General features: G+C 52.8%; 5 protein-coding genes across 5 annotated transcripts; 3 read left to right on the forward strand and 2 right to left on the reverse strand.

Moving 5' to 3' along the window:
- Positions 1-77: 77 nt before the first annotated feature.
- Positions 78-488, forward strand: J3458_021117 (uncharacterized protein; the record flags this gene model as incomplete). Its single annotated transcript, XM_066122405.1, has 1 exon — positions 78-488. The coding sequence occupies one exon, from the start codon at positions 78-80 to the stop codon at positions 486-488; it is 411 nt and encodes a 136-aa protein (XP_065972659.1).
- Positions 489-503: 15 nt separating this feature from the next.
- Positions 504-1,524, forward strand: RHO3_2 (Rho GTPase; the record flags this gene model as incomplete). Its single annotated transcript, XM_066122406.1, has 5 exons — positions 504-553; positions 652-702; positions 791-840; positions 943-1,032; positions 1,115-1,524. The coding sequence occupies 5 exons, from the start codon at positions 504-506 to the stop codon at positions 1,522-1,524; spliced, it is 651 nt and encodes a 216-aa protein (XP_065972660.1).
- A 3,102-nt stretch (positions 1,525-4,626) lies between these two features.
- On the forward strand, positions 4,627-6,225 carry J3458_021119 (uncharacterized protein; the record flags this gene model as incomplete). The annotated part of the gene is made up of 1 exon (XM_007817350.2): positions 4,627-6,225. The coding sequence occupies one exon, from the start codon at positions 4,627-4,629 to the stop codon at positions 6,223-6,225; it is 1,599 nt and encodes a 532-aa protein (XP_007815541.2).
- A 2,422-nt stretch (positions 6,226-8,647) lies between these two features.
- Positions 8,648-9,417, reverse strand: J3458_021120 (uncharacterized protein). Its single transcript, XM_007817349.2, has one exon. The coding sequence runs from the start codon at positions 9,410-9,412 to the stop codon at positions 8,876-8,878; it is 537 nt and encodes a 178-aa protein (XP_007815540.2). The 5' UTR covers positions 9,413-9,417; the 3' UTR covers positions 8,648-8,875.
- A 337-nt stretch (positions 9,418-9,754) lies between these two features.
- J3458_021121 (uncharacterized protein) lies at positions 9,755-13,526 on the reverse strand. Its single transcript, XM_007817348.2, has 3 exons — positions 12,451-13,526; positions 11,659-12,360; positions 9,755-11,601 (listed from the first exon to the last, which is right to left on the reverse strand). The coding sequence occupies exons 1-3, from the start codon at positions 12,826-12,828 to the stop codon at positions 10,348-10,350; spliced, it is 2,334 nt and encodes a 777-aa protein (XP_007815539.1). The 5' UTR covers positions 12,829-13,526; the 3' UTR covers positions 9,755-10,347.
- Positions 13,527-14,070: the final 544 nt, after the last annotated feature.

Below are 14,070 nucleotides of genomic sequence, written 5' to 3' on the forward strand. Positions count from 1 at the left end.
TGGTCAATGACGGACCCGGCAAATGAACATTGAACCCACTTGTGCGGCTGCTGGCGCTGAAGGCCATTTGCTGATGCATGGCATTAATCGTCAGCTTGTGGCTGAATATCGACTCGACGGCGCTGCATGGTCATTCGCCAGGCGCATTCGTAGCCGATTTCTTTTGTTCCTCCTGGCATCCTGACATTTTGAGCCTCAACTCTCTCCTCTTCCTCGTCCCATTCCCATTTCCATTCCCCAACGTCGAGTTCCTCGTTCCCTCTCCGCCGACCAGCCTCTGGGCCTCGACGCACCGCCGACAATCCCTTCCTTCTGCGGCCCCCGCAATACCGCTACTCCTCCGTGTCTCTTCTTTAGCTGCCGATAGCTTTGAGTCCGCCCCGTCTCGTCCTTCCTGCGCCGCCAGAATCCTCACCTCAACAAGAAGTCGCGCGCTGCCTCACCAGCCAATTCTGCGCTCTTCTTCCACTCCCGACATTGCCAATTGAACGACCCGCCTCAGAATGCCTCTCTGCGGTGGATCCAAGACGGTTCAGCGCAAGCTGGTGCTGCTGTATGTGCTTGCCCCCATTGCCCCATGATCGGCGACGCGAGGCAACCGAGTCGAGACAAACGTTGGTACCGATGAATGCTAACAGATCGTTATGACAGAGGTGACGGTGCCTGCGGTAAGACGTCGCTGCTCAATGTCTTTACAAGAGGGTGCGTATTGATACCCGACTCACGATGCCCTTGCGAAACTCTGGAAATCAGCATGAGGGCGAACTCGACGACTAACGCACACGCCTAGTTACTTTCCCACGGTATACGAGCCTACAGTCTTTGAAAACTACGTCCACGGTATGGGTTGCTTCCAAAAATGCATCCTTTCATGCACACGCCACGCGGCGGTTGGTCGTTTTGGCTCGAGTCGCGAGTTTGCGCGCTGACAATTGCGAACAGACATCTTTGTAGATAATGTGCACATCGAGCTTTCGCTTTGGGATACCGCTGGCCAAGAAGAATTCGACCGATTGCGCTCGCTATCATATGGTAACGACCCCCGTCCCGCCAGGACGACCTGAATCTTGAAAGGGTCGGAAACAAACCACCCCCTGGACTAACATTTCTCCAGATGACACCGACCTGATTATGCTCTGCTACTCGGTCGACAGCAAGGATTCCCTCGAAAACGTTGAATCGAAATGGGTCGGAGAAATCACCGACAACTGCCCCGGCGTCAAGCTGGTCCTGGTCGCGCTCAAGTGCGATCTCCGCGAAGGCGGCGGTGACGACGACGAAGCCGACGAAGCAGCCGCATCCGCCGCCGCGCCTGCAGACGGAAATGCCAACTCGGTGCGACCCAAGGGACCTCTAATCGAATACGACAAGGGCCTGGAGGTGGCCAAGCGAATAGGAGCCTCACGGTACCTCGAATGCTCCGCCATGAAGAACCGCGGCGTCAACGAGGCCTTTACCGAGGCAGCCCGTGTCGCTCTGAGTGTCAAGAAGGAGAGAGAGGAGAACAAGTGCACAGTAATGTGACGGGCCGAAACCTGCGAAAAAAAAAACCCCCCGACCTCCCCAAATAAATGGAAAATATCTAAAAAAACACGCACCATGATCCAAATACCCCCCTGGCGATTTCGTCTTCTTCTCTAATTTCCACGCCACCTTTTTCTCATGGCGGATATCAAAACCAGTTGCCCAAAATTTATTTTGTTTTCAAACGTTCGTTCGACTCTAATATCCCCGCCGCTACCAGACTGATTTTCGCTGTCGTTTCTTTTTTCTTGTTCAAGGGATGCTTTTTGTAACTGGTCATTGATGTATCCCCATCTTTGTACATATCGCTGCGGTGGAACATGTATCACGGACGACGCAGGACGTGAGACGGAAAGGATGGCCAGTATCTTCTTCTCGTATGTTTTTTATTAATTCCCCCCATATCTGTTTTTTTGTCCCTCGTTTCTGGGTCAGACGGGTCACATTAGCTCTGGCGTACCTTTTGGGCTGTTAGCATGGAGGGATGGTGCGTTTGCATGGGCCACCGGCTAGAAATACTGAATTTGTGTCATTGGTCGTTGCTGTGTATGGCTGAGCCTGTTTATCAATGTCGCATCTCGTGGGTTTCGCTCTGATGGTTCCCCTTGGGACATCCTCTTGCCGTGATGCCTTGCGCCGGATGTATCCGTGCTTAGTGACATCTCCCGACCCATCGAGCTGCCACGGTCCCTGTAGTTTCCTGGTAGAGTCACGATTCTCTTTTGATGAAGTACTGGTTCTACCGCCACCTTCTTGGCCATCTGCGTAGTTCCCTCTCCCGGCACTGGCCATGAAACCAAAGGTCCCGGGATACAACATACTTATTAGTCCTCGAGGGGGTTGGCTGTTGGCTGTGTGAGGGCTAGCCACAGCATCGATGTGCACACTACCCTGTAGCAAACTTGACGTTATGCCGTTAATTCAACGCATCAAACAGTTTCCTACGGACACGTTTATGGTGCAACCTAATTTACAGATAGATATGCGAGAACCAGTGCCGACTAGAAAGTGTTGCTTCCAGCTTGGGCGATTATGCTCTTGACGCTGGATTCCTTGCATTGTATTGTATTTGATGTTATGCAAGTCGTGTCTTAGCGCGCCTTTTTTTTTTTCTTCGTATGTTACACTATTGCACTGATGCATTTCTACACATATACTTTGCTGAGGTCAATTCTCTTTCATAGTTTGATTATTATGCCTCTATTTAGATCTGGCTGCGACCACTCGCTAGAGGCGCATGCCCTCGAGCACATCGGAAGGAAACACAGGATCCCCCACCGGCGGAACGACTGTTCAAAACCTACCCATACCCGAGCAACTTACAGCACCGCGACGCCTCGTCTGCGTGCAAAATCGTGTCGGGGTGACGCTTCACGGTCCTGAGTAGGCGAATTCCAGATATGATGCTATGTGCGTTGTGATTTCCATGTGCAGGCGATGCAAGAATGCGGTCGGGAATCGCATTCCGTGGTCATGTTACGGAGTATGCTTGTAAATGTCAATACCGGACGCAATGACGACATTCAGGCCCGCCTGCTCGTGTCTCACTTCAGTGCTTTTGCTCCCAAAACAGCCGCTATCGGATGTGATGCTTTGCTGTGATTTGCGCGGCGGGAGGCGAAAGGCGAGAAAAGGGATTTGGCACAAGCAAGGTGCTTGGCTATCGCGCGGACAGCTCTGTGGTATGGTTAGTGGGAACTCGACAATGGGGTAAGACAGCGTGGCCCTCCAAGACCGGGAACAATGTTTTTTGTTGTCTTGGCTCCAATCGACCGCGGGGGATCATGTTGCGGCCCCAATTCTGATTACTGTTTAGGCGAGATCAAGGCCAATGCACCGCCAAGAGAAACGGATGCTTGGGTGGACAAGAAGGTTCCTTGCTTGAGAAATGGCGAGTTGACATGAATTGAACAATCGACAGACTCGAGTCGAGTCTAGAAAGCCAGTTTGATATGCTGGTGGCACAGACCTCCCTCCGTAGAGCATGTTTTTAGCTGTGTCCGTGACTTTCTCAGGCTGTTGATCCGGCATTCTCTGAATGAACATGTGAGGATGTTCGGTACTGCGTATCGTAGTGCTCGTCCACCATCCATCTCTTCCCCTGGCACCGGTCAGTTTGTCTCATGAGTGGTGGTTGGTCGTCGTCTTTCAAACCCCTGACACTAATGCACCAAGGCCGGGTCCGGAAGCCACAATGGTGCAGATATCATCTTGCATGGCGGTACCATCCATACCTGAGCGCCCAGGGGGAAAAAAGGGGATAACAATCATTGATTCTACAAAGTTGAGGGACAAGGTTACGCGATTTGGTGGGTGGATGCACTAGTTGACCTTGCCGGGCTCCTATCGCTCCTTCCCTGGTTCCAACTCAGTGCTGCCATTCGTTGCCGCAAGCATCTAGAGGTATCCGCTTGCCTCTGCCCCTGAGCCAGCCAGTAAGAATCACATGGGGTGGTCCAGCTTTGGCCGACTCCCAGTGTCACCCCCTGACGCCACGGGTAAAATTGCCCCTAGAATGGCAATGGGCATTGTTCCTTGGCACAATACCACACCGCTCCCAGTTTGCGAGCTGCCCCGGCTGCCAAAATGCGAGATACCAAATGCCGCTCTGTTGTGACATCGACTGTCTGCAACCAACCTGTACCTGACAAGATTACAGCCGGCCTCGTCTCACCATGAAGGCCTGTTGACTCTGGAACCTGTTGTTGCCATCGCCGTTCCTTCGTTATCATTTGTCTATTGACAACGTTCACTCCTTTGCCCCCGTGCCTCGACCTGACGTTCCTTTGACAACACGCTGCACGCCTTCAGCAGATTCATACGACAGCATTGTCACGAATTGCCCTTCCACTCCTTCTCTTGACTAAAAATACGCCCGCGCCTGCGTGTCTTATTCCAATTGACCTGGGTTCGAGCAGTAGATTCTATCATTTCTTGCAACAACACAACACTACAAACCTCTGCTGGAACAGAGGAATACGATCACTAAACGACAACACAATTCATCGAGGAGTTGCTCAAGAGCATTGGTGTGTTTCGGGCCGTCACTCCCCGCGAGGCACACACACATACACGTCACACGAGTCCATCATAGACGACAATATGCTCTACAATTCAATTGTTGCCGCAACGGCCCTTCTTGGCCTGGCGGCTGCTCAGGTACATACTGATTGCAATCCCATGGAACGCGATTGTCCAGCAAATCCAGCATTCGGGACCGATCATAATTTCAATTTCAACGTCACTCCGAGTAGCGACCTCTGGGAAACCACTGCCGGTATTGTCACATACGATGCAAAAACTGGTGCGGCCTTCACCATCAACAAACAAGGTGATTCGCCAACTATACGCACCAAGTTCTACTTCTTTTTTGGCCGCACGGAAATCCACCTCAAGGTCGCGCCTGGCCGAGGCATCGTCAGTTCCATGATGTGGCTTAGCGACGACCTCGATGAGGTTGATTGGGAGTTCTTGGGCTCTAATAAGACTTTCGCCACATCCAACTACTTTGGCAAGGGCCGCCAGGATTTCAAGAACGGTGGTTCTCACCCCATGACCGGTATGCAGGACGACTATCATAACTATACCACCGTATGGACTAGGGATACTATCGAGTGGTTCATCGACGGCAACCATGTCCGCACCCTGAATTCCAAAGATGCCAACAACACGCACAACTATCCTCAGACACCCATGCGTATGAGCGTTGGTATCTGGGCCGGCGGTGACCCGTCTCTTCCCGAGGGGACTCGTCAGTGGGCCGGCGGTGATACAGACTATGCAAACGGGCCTTACACCATGTATCTCAAGAGCGCCCAGGTCACCGATTACAGCAGCGGCAAAGAATATACTTATGGCGATCGCTCCGGTAGCTGGGAAAGCATCAAGATTGCGAGCGGCAACTCTACCGCTCTTGACGCGTTGAATAAGCAGCCCGACAAGTCCATGAGCGACAAATGGAACGACCTTCCCACGGGAGCCAAGGCTGGAGTTTATGCTGGAGGAGCTGCGGTCGGTGCCTTGGCCCTGGGATCTCTGCTTTGGTACTATATCCGACAGCGTCGCATTGGAGCCGCAGAGGCCAAGGCTGCAGCCCTACGTGAGGAAGAGGACCGACGCGAGAACGCACGATTCCTAAAGGATGGCATCAATCCCGACGGTTTCACTGACCATGGGCAAGAGTACAATGCCAGGGAGCTTCGTGCCGGTGGTATGGCTGACGAAAACTCGTACCACGTTCCCGAATCGAGTCCCTTTGACGGCCCCTTTGATGAAAAGTCTCGCCTTGGAAGCAGCGCAAGCAACGTGAGCACCCTCGGTGGTGCTGCTGGTGCTGGTGCCGTGGCCGGCGGAGCCACGGGAGCTGCAGGAGCCATGCGAGGCCAGCCTGGCCGAACTGCCAGTCCTGCCCCTTCTAATCATGGTTTTGATTTTGGTGTTCCTCCCAGCCCTGGTCATCCATCACGGTCTCCGAGCCCCGGAATGCCTCCCAGCTCTCCTCGTCAACACCAGATGCGTAGCGGCTCAGCTCCCGACCCATACTCACGAATGGGATCTCCTGGGCCCCATCAGCAAGGTTATGGACTGCAGAGAATGCAGAGTCCAGGAGCCATGGGACCCCAAAGAAGCTTTACCGACAACCAACAGCCAGGCTACGGATATCGGGGGCCTACGTCACCTCGAGGAAACAATGGCTGGTAGAACGGGACCTGCTGCTTTTAACGACGACAAAACCAAGCCGAAACGTAGTTGCTTTCGTCAGGCCAGTCTGATACCTTTGGTACAGGGGCGAATTTTTTGTGTGTGTCTATGTTTTATTGTAATTTCCCACCTTTTCTTTTTCTCAGCCCCTTTTTGTCCTTGCAGGCGGAGTCGGCCATTTTCTATAGGCGTCAACGGCGTATTTCAACCTCGACTGGTGGCTGAGGCCCCTCGTCATGAGGTAGATAGACATTGGATCAGAAGATCAAAAGATACCTATTTGTTCAGTTTTCAGGGCCGTTTGGGGTTCCTTGGTGATGACGTCTTTGCCTTTATTCTTTTGCGACAGGTAGTGCCGTTCTTTGTTCAATTTTGCTTCGTCAGTCGCCATGTCACGTCAAAGACAGCCAGTCACTTGACCCGTCGTGGACTGAGTTGAATGAAACAATGACTGAATGGCAGCATCAGGTGACAGTTGACTACGATGTATAAAAGTGCGCCGCGGTCTGCGAGAATAGTTCTGGCGTCTGTAAACTTATCCACGATCCATCCTCATTTACTCGCGCAAGCGCGATACCTACTATTTCGCCAAATCCGACAACTTTGTCTCTCTACATTTCTGCCCTCGGGCAACAAACCATTACCAGAATTCTCGCCAAGGCCGACGTCACCATCGTGAGTAACGAGGCCGTAAAAGCACCTGCCGAACCATCACATGCAGCAGCAGAGATCATGGACAACCAAGGCGAAAAGGCAAACCACTTCTTTATTCATGCCATGCCCGTAGGGGCATCGACCGGAAAGAAAGACGCCAAGCTGCGTGCAGCAGCCACCAAGGTTGTAAACATCGGACGAGTGGCTCAATCAATCAATCACGACTCCAGAAGGGATTTTGAAGCGCAGCAGGATAAAGAAAGGAGTTAACCAAACCCATCATTGTCGGGATGACTGACGCTCAACCCAAATCGCAAACATGATGCTGCTGTCGATGCAGATTTTGCGTCACCTGGGGCCTCGTTGGTTGGGGCTGGACCCGAGCCGACGCCCTTTGCTTTCGCTTTCGGCCTCGTGCCTACGTGTTTAACGGAGTGTGAGTGCCTGGGGGGGGGGGCCACGGCCTATTTCTGTCGCTACTGTGTGTATTTTGATTTAGCGGTGTGTTCTTTTCGACGGTCCTTGGATACATCGACTGCCGATGACGACGTGTTTTCTGCTCGGGGGGGTGCTGGGCGCTGACTTGAGATGGGGGCTTTGGATTTTCATTTGTCTGCTGGTAACAGGTGACTGTCTTTACTGAGCGTACTCTCGTTGAATACATGGCTGGGTTATGATGCTGGGACCTTTGTCGACGTTTCGTGTTTTGAGCAGCATGTGCAGATTGATGTGCGGCGCGGGCTGTTTAGGATATTGTGTCGGTGTAGCCGGCTTGTTGCTATTCTGCACGAGTCACAGTACGGCCGTGGTCACTCGGCTGGCTTCTCCTGATGGTCAACGGCTATTCCCAAGCCCGATTTTATGATCTGTAAAACGATACTAGTCTTCTGTCTTTCCTTGTTTAACCGCCATAGAATGGGGGCATCGTCCCCAAGACTTCCTTGCTGGACACGTGATTCAGATGGATGGCATGGCCGACAAGGAAGATGCTCGTAGGGTGAGACGAAACAAGCACATCGGGAGTTTGCAACCTTGGTGCGATCTACCGGCACCAACCTTTTTTCTTTGCGGAGGACCCCTCGTCCTGGATGCCAGCGATGGGACGAACAGAGAGAGGGTGGAGATTGGCGAGACAATTGCAAACATGTCCTCTTCGTCTTGCGTACGTGGTCTCGGACAAAATCCCGACTTTGCGTTTGCGGCATGTGGCGCTGGGATTGTCCTCAGCCTCGGGGTCCGTGGCTACGGAGATTTAATTTTGATGTTTGTGTTTATGGGATATACCCCCCCTTTTTCGTGATTGAACGCCCGGGTGCCATGATGAATCGAGTCGTTGGATCTGCATTGTTTGCTGTTTGACGGGAGCATCGCATCTGAAACATGATGAGCCTCAACCCCGTCTGTTACAGGTGTTGCGTGACGGTCACGCGACGAAATCCATCTACACATCAAAAACTCGGCTGCGCAAAAGCATGGCAACACGGGGTTTGCGCCAGGCAAACACATCAGCGATATTGTCGGCTGTTTTCTTGATGCGCCACGTACCCGAGACAGGTGAAGCCTCCAGACTCAAAAAATTCACCCCAATTCGCAAACGGCCGCACGCCATCTGGGAGCCGCGAGTCAGACTCCCTCACTACTTTCAGCACCTCCATGTACGAAACCATGCACGGAAGACATAAACTCGGGCCATGCCAAGATCCATCTCAATGTACTCGAGATCCCGGGCAACGCAAACGCTGCAATGGCGGTCCTACCCTAGGTTTGCCTCGTCGTGCTTCAACAAGACCGTAATGACTAGGCGTAGCACACCATACGGTATCCCACAATGCCCAGCCACCTAATATCAGTCCCTCAATCTCGACCAAAGTACTCATCAATGTATATATACCTATATATATACACATACATGGAATGTTTCATCTGTCGAAGCTGTCCAACAATCCGAGGCATCCACCACGTCCCAGAACAAACCCAACCACCGCAATTCATCTCATCAACCTTCCCTACACTCCCTCAACCCCCTCCTCTGCCTACCATCGTGGTCAAAGTTCCCGTCGTCCAACCAGGCCTCGAAGCCCTTCTTCACGCGCGCCCACTCCCCGTCCGTGATGCTGAACCACGCCGTGTCCCTCTCTCGGCCCTTGATGACCATGTGCTTTCTAAACACGCCCTCAAACGTGAACCCCAGCCTCTCGGCGGCCCTCAAGCTCGCCTCGTTCAACTTGTTGGCCTTCCACTCGACGCGCAGGTAGCCCAGGTCCTCAAACGCATGCCTGATGAGCAGGTAAAACGCCTCGGTGGCCTGCCGCGTCCGCTGCAGCGCCGCGCCGAGGATGACGCCGCCAATCTCGAGGCGGCGGTGCGGCGGCACCACGGCGAGGTAGCACATGATGCCCACGGGCTCCGAGCGCGGGCTCGACGCCGGCCCAGACAGAACCGTGTAGTAGAGTCTGTCCGAGGACGTGTCCCGGCTCCATTCGTCAATCTCCCGCTGGCAGTCGGCGAGCGTGGGAAAGCCGCCCGTGAGCATGTACGTCCACCGCGCGTAGTTCTCCGGCCCGCCTAGGCCTCCTGAAAAGGCCTGCTGCGTGGCCTGCTTCGAGCGGAACGAGCGACGTTGTCTGGCCGTGAAGCGGCTCGTGAGGTGGACGCACGGCCTCGCGCGGCGATACCAATGGACCTACTGGGAGTGACATGGTGGCTCTGATTCTGTGACTCTCTGGCTCTTTGGTTTCCCTTTTCCCGTGTAAAGAAAAAGGGGAAAAAAAAAAAAGAGATGATATGCTGGTCTTTAGTGGTTTCGGTTCCGATCCAGTTGCAAGTCTCTGTGGTCGTAACCCGTTCCGCCCGTAACCTTGCGTGACTTCCCATGACCGGCATCGGTGCCAAAAGGGCGCGGAACCTTGGGCCGAATTGACAATCACAACAGTTGATCCCCTCCGTCTTGATGACAACATGCATGACACGAAATCTTGGTCCGGCACAATCGCTCACAAGCCCCATGATACAAATCTCGTACATATGCTCCAAATTCTAATTCAATGCCGATTCTATGATAATTGCTACAAGCCACCGCAGTGGCACATGCTCTCGCCTTGTACCTTTTCCGCATTACCTCACGCGTCATTCTTCACCTTCAACACTAAAGCAGACCCAACAATGTAGTCAACAATTCCCTTGACGCCAAATCAAAATAACTAATACAAGTCTTCGCTGAGTAAATGCCAGTTACATCATCTGGACATGTCGCCTCTTCGTGCCGTTCCGCCAGGAGCAGCATAAATCTGTCTCATCGTCTTGAAAAATATTCATTATCAAAAAATCTGCTCCATGCTTGTGCATACGTAATGATGTCGTTTGGCTTGTCGCGACTGGCCGCAATGGATGGCTGTACTGGCCACCGCCGATTCGTTGTCGCTGATTTGTCCCGGTTCTGCGCTTCTGACGAGTCGTTTCCTCCGATTTTTAAAATATAAAGGAAACCACAAAAATCAGAGTGGTATAGAGGGTCGACATGGTCAACTCAAATTCGAACCATGCAGCCTGTCCGCCAAAAGCAATCTTCTTGCTTTTAGGCGTAGGGTGAGCAACCATGGTCTTAGGGTCGCGGTCGAGTAGCTGCTCGCGCTCGGGCATCTGCGGCGGGTCAATGGCGTAAGCAATTGGAGTCCACAGAGAGCTGCAGATGAAGACGAAAGTCAACGGCGGCCAAAATGCGTGCGTCACCAGGCAGAGCAAAAGCGAACGAGTGCTGTCTGTGCGAACGAAGCATCGGTACGAGGTCAGTACGACGCCCACTAGTGTGAAGTAAACAAAGACCAGGTGGAATATTCCCATGTAGTTGATGAGAATAGTCCAGACGCGGCGAAACATATTCTTCTTGAGTGCGGGATCACGCTCGTTCAGAGCCGAGGACAGAGAACCAGTGGGCTTGAAAGCCTGAACCTGACCTCCCAGCCACTTGGGCAGCATGAAGGAACGAATGAGGCACAGGGCAATGTAAGGCGACATCCAAAGCTGGTACCGGGAACCACGCTGGCCGGTGTGGTAGCCTGCAGGGATAAAGAGAACAAACTCGCACAGGCGGTTGCTGATAGTTGTAGCGAAGCAAGCGCGAATGAGCCAACGGAGCTGCTCCTCAGTGGCGTAGGCGACCAGAGGTTTACCCATGACCAGGATGATGGGAATGGCAAACAGGGAAATCGAGACAAGAATAGTGTACAAGCTGAGCATGGCGTAGAGAAATCCCGAGAATCGTTGAGCAAACGTCATCTGGCGAATCTTCTCACCCCACAAGCAAAATTTGAGCTTGAAGGCTGTGTCCACAGTTCCGATGGCCCAGCGGGTGCGCTGCTTCAAGTGACTACCAAAATCTTCGGGGACGGTTCCAAACTGAAGGGGTTCGTGAATAAAGGCCGTCTTCCAGCCCTTACCGAGCATGAGTGTGGAAGTAGCAACATCTTCAGCCAATGATCCAAGAGGGAAGTTGCCAATTTCATCGAGCGCTTCACGTCGCACAACATAACCAGAGCCGGTGCACCAGGCAACACCAAGCGCATCCTTGATAGGTTCGATGACATGAACGAAGAAGTCCAGACTTTGAGAGAGCGGGTCGGAGGGGGGCGTGTTGTAGAACAGCTGGGGAGGGCATGCAAGAGCCATCTTGTCATCAATGAGGAGGTGCGGGAGAATAGCTCGGAGCCAGTCACGCTCGGGAATCTACATCTTTGTTAGACTGTTATGCACAAGAGGAAATACCGCATAACTCAAACATACCATATCGGCATCCAACGCTGCCATGAACTGCCCAGCACCACCAGGAAGCAAATGAGTTTGCTCGAGACCGTAATTGAGATTTCCAGCCTTGAAGTGGTGGGGCTGTCCGGGAATTTTCACACGAGCCATGTAGTAGACGTTGGGGTAGGACATGGCCAGCCGGGAAACAGCGGCCTCGAGAGTCTCTGACTTGCCGTCATCCAAGACAATGACACGGAACTTGTCGTAAGGATAGTCGACATCGCATGCGCCTCGAACAGTGTCCATGACCAGGTCGTCATCCTCGCCACAGCAAGTGACAAAGACGTCCACGGTAGGGACGTCGTAACCTCTCAACCGCAGCTTGGGTCTATATCGCTTCTTCATCGACATCATGGTCCAGCTGTTGTGCATCAGTGAAGGAATGGCGACAGCGATTTCCACAGCGATGAAGATCCAAGCGGCAGAGTATGTCGTCTGAAACGCGTTCTGGGCCCAAACAACGCATGCGATACGCAGAGCCAAATAGGCTATATAGAAACCGGTGTTGGCGAAGGTCAAGAGGGGAACCAGCCTGAACAAATGCCGTCTCCAGCCTTTCCAGATGTCGCTGTCATCTCGCTTGTGCACGATATCAATGCTCTCACGGTCAACCCAGTCCTTACCTCCAGCTGGCGGCTGAGCTTGCTTAAGGAGTCCAGTGAGGCTAATGTGACTTTGGTTCTGTTTGCCCATTTTATTAGTACACAACAGAAAAGAGAGGCAAGAGAGAAAAAAAATATAAAACCAAGGGCGGATATTGTAGTTTCTTACCATGGGCGTTGACGGGCCAGAGTCATTGTGGAATGGAACACTATACCGTGGTGCAGCGGTCGAATCGACCGGTGTCTGTTGCCCAGTCCGCCATGAGCGAACGCTAGATCTGGATTCAGCACCGTCCACTAGTGTCTGAGATTCTGAACGACCCGCAATCGAAGGCGGCCAGCCTGGCGAAGGTGATGCATAATCATCCGAATAAAACGAGTTCGGCTGTGAGTATGCGTTTGATGCTGGAACTCTGGGGGTACCTCTGGCGGGCCTAGGAGGAAACTCTTCTATGGAAGGCTCCTGTTGCTCGTAGGGATGATATTGGTCACGGCGCTGGAAAGTGCCGATTTCCAGCATCTCCTCCTCTTCTGGATGGCCTTTCATGGTTGCGATGGCCAAGACAACAAGACGTTCGGAATATATCCAACTTGTGCCAAAAGTTGCCTCACTCAAGTCTTGACAATATTGACCGAAATGCTCCGGCTTGCCGTTTTCGACGTCGAAGAGCTAGAAAAGAGCGAAGCCCCGGCTTGGGAATGTAGCATGTGAACCAGACGAACGTGAGCGAGCGACGCTGATCGGCGTCAGCTGATCGGGGATGTTGAATGCGGTGAGACAAGACAGGCCAGGATTTTTGTCTCGTTCTTTTTTTTTCGATCCCCTTGTTCTCCTGTTTAACGAATTAAGTAATTAACGATTGGAAAAACGACGGGCAAAGTCGCGGTGGCAGAGGCGAACTGTCTAGGGTTGTTGTAGTTTGGGAGGCAGAATGTTGCTGCGCCAAATCGACGTGCATGTGAAGAAGCGGCACTGTTTTGGCAGTTCAGTGATTTCGAGAAACGAACGGAACGGCGGGAAACGAGAAACCTGTGCAACCACCCTAAGCAAGAAGCTGACGAGTTAAACCATAAAAACGAATGTACAGAGGTTATGCTATGACTGTTGAAAACAACGTCGCGATGGGGATGATCGCCCAGGTGCTTGGAGGAGGATGAGAAAGAAAGTAAAGTCGGAGCAATACGAGGAAGAATAAGAACTAAAGAAATAGGTACCTTGGTACGGAGTACTTGGCGTGAACGGAGTGCGGGCTGCGGACTAGGAGCCTGCGGGAAGGAACGACACAACAGTTTGGCTTCTAAACTTGGCTGGTATTAACGCATGGACGGGTTTGCCCCCCGAGCTGCGGTCGTTGCTAGTTCTTCGCATCCCGGCTGGACAGACAGATGCAGGGAGTACTCGGTACAGACTACGGACTATACAGGTCGCTCACTCTCAGCAGCAGATGTACTCGGTACATGCACGTGTGTACAGATGCAGGGTGAATGGCGAATCAAGCACAGCTGCGCATCTCTCCCACGGCAGGAGACAAGCTGATTGCCCCAACGCTCCTGCCTCTCTCTGCACCGTCTCCTATTATTGTGGTCTCCATCAGGGAGGAGTAGTTCTTGACCCCGTCCTGGGAATGAGCATCGCTCCAGGCGGCTGTGCCTGGGTGAATTTGCCCGGAGCGTGACCAGGTGGGGATGGCTCCAGTGACGGACTGGATAATTCGGCTCAATCTTGGAAGCATGCAGGCCAAAACCCAAACAGAGCACTGTAACTACAAGAATACTTCTCCATCCATTC

Source organism: Metarhizium acridum (assembly GCF_019434415.1).
Source record: "Metarhizium acridum strain ARSEF 324 chromosome Unknown scaffold_577, whole genome shotgun sequence".
NCBI lineage: Eukaryota > Fungi > Ascomycota > Sordariomycetes > Hypocreales > Clavicipitaceae > Metarhizium > Metarhizium acridum.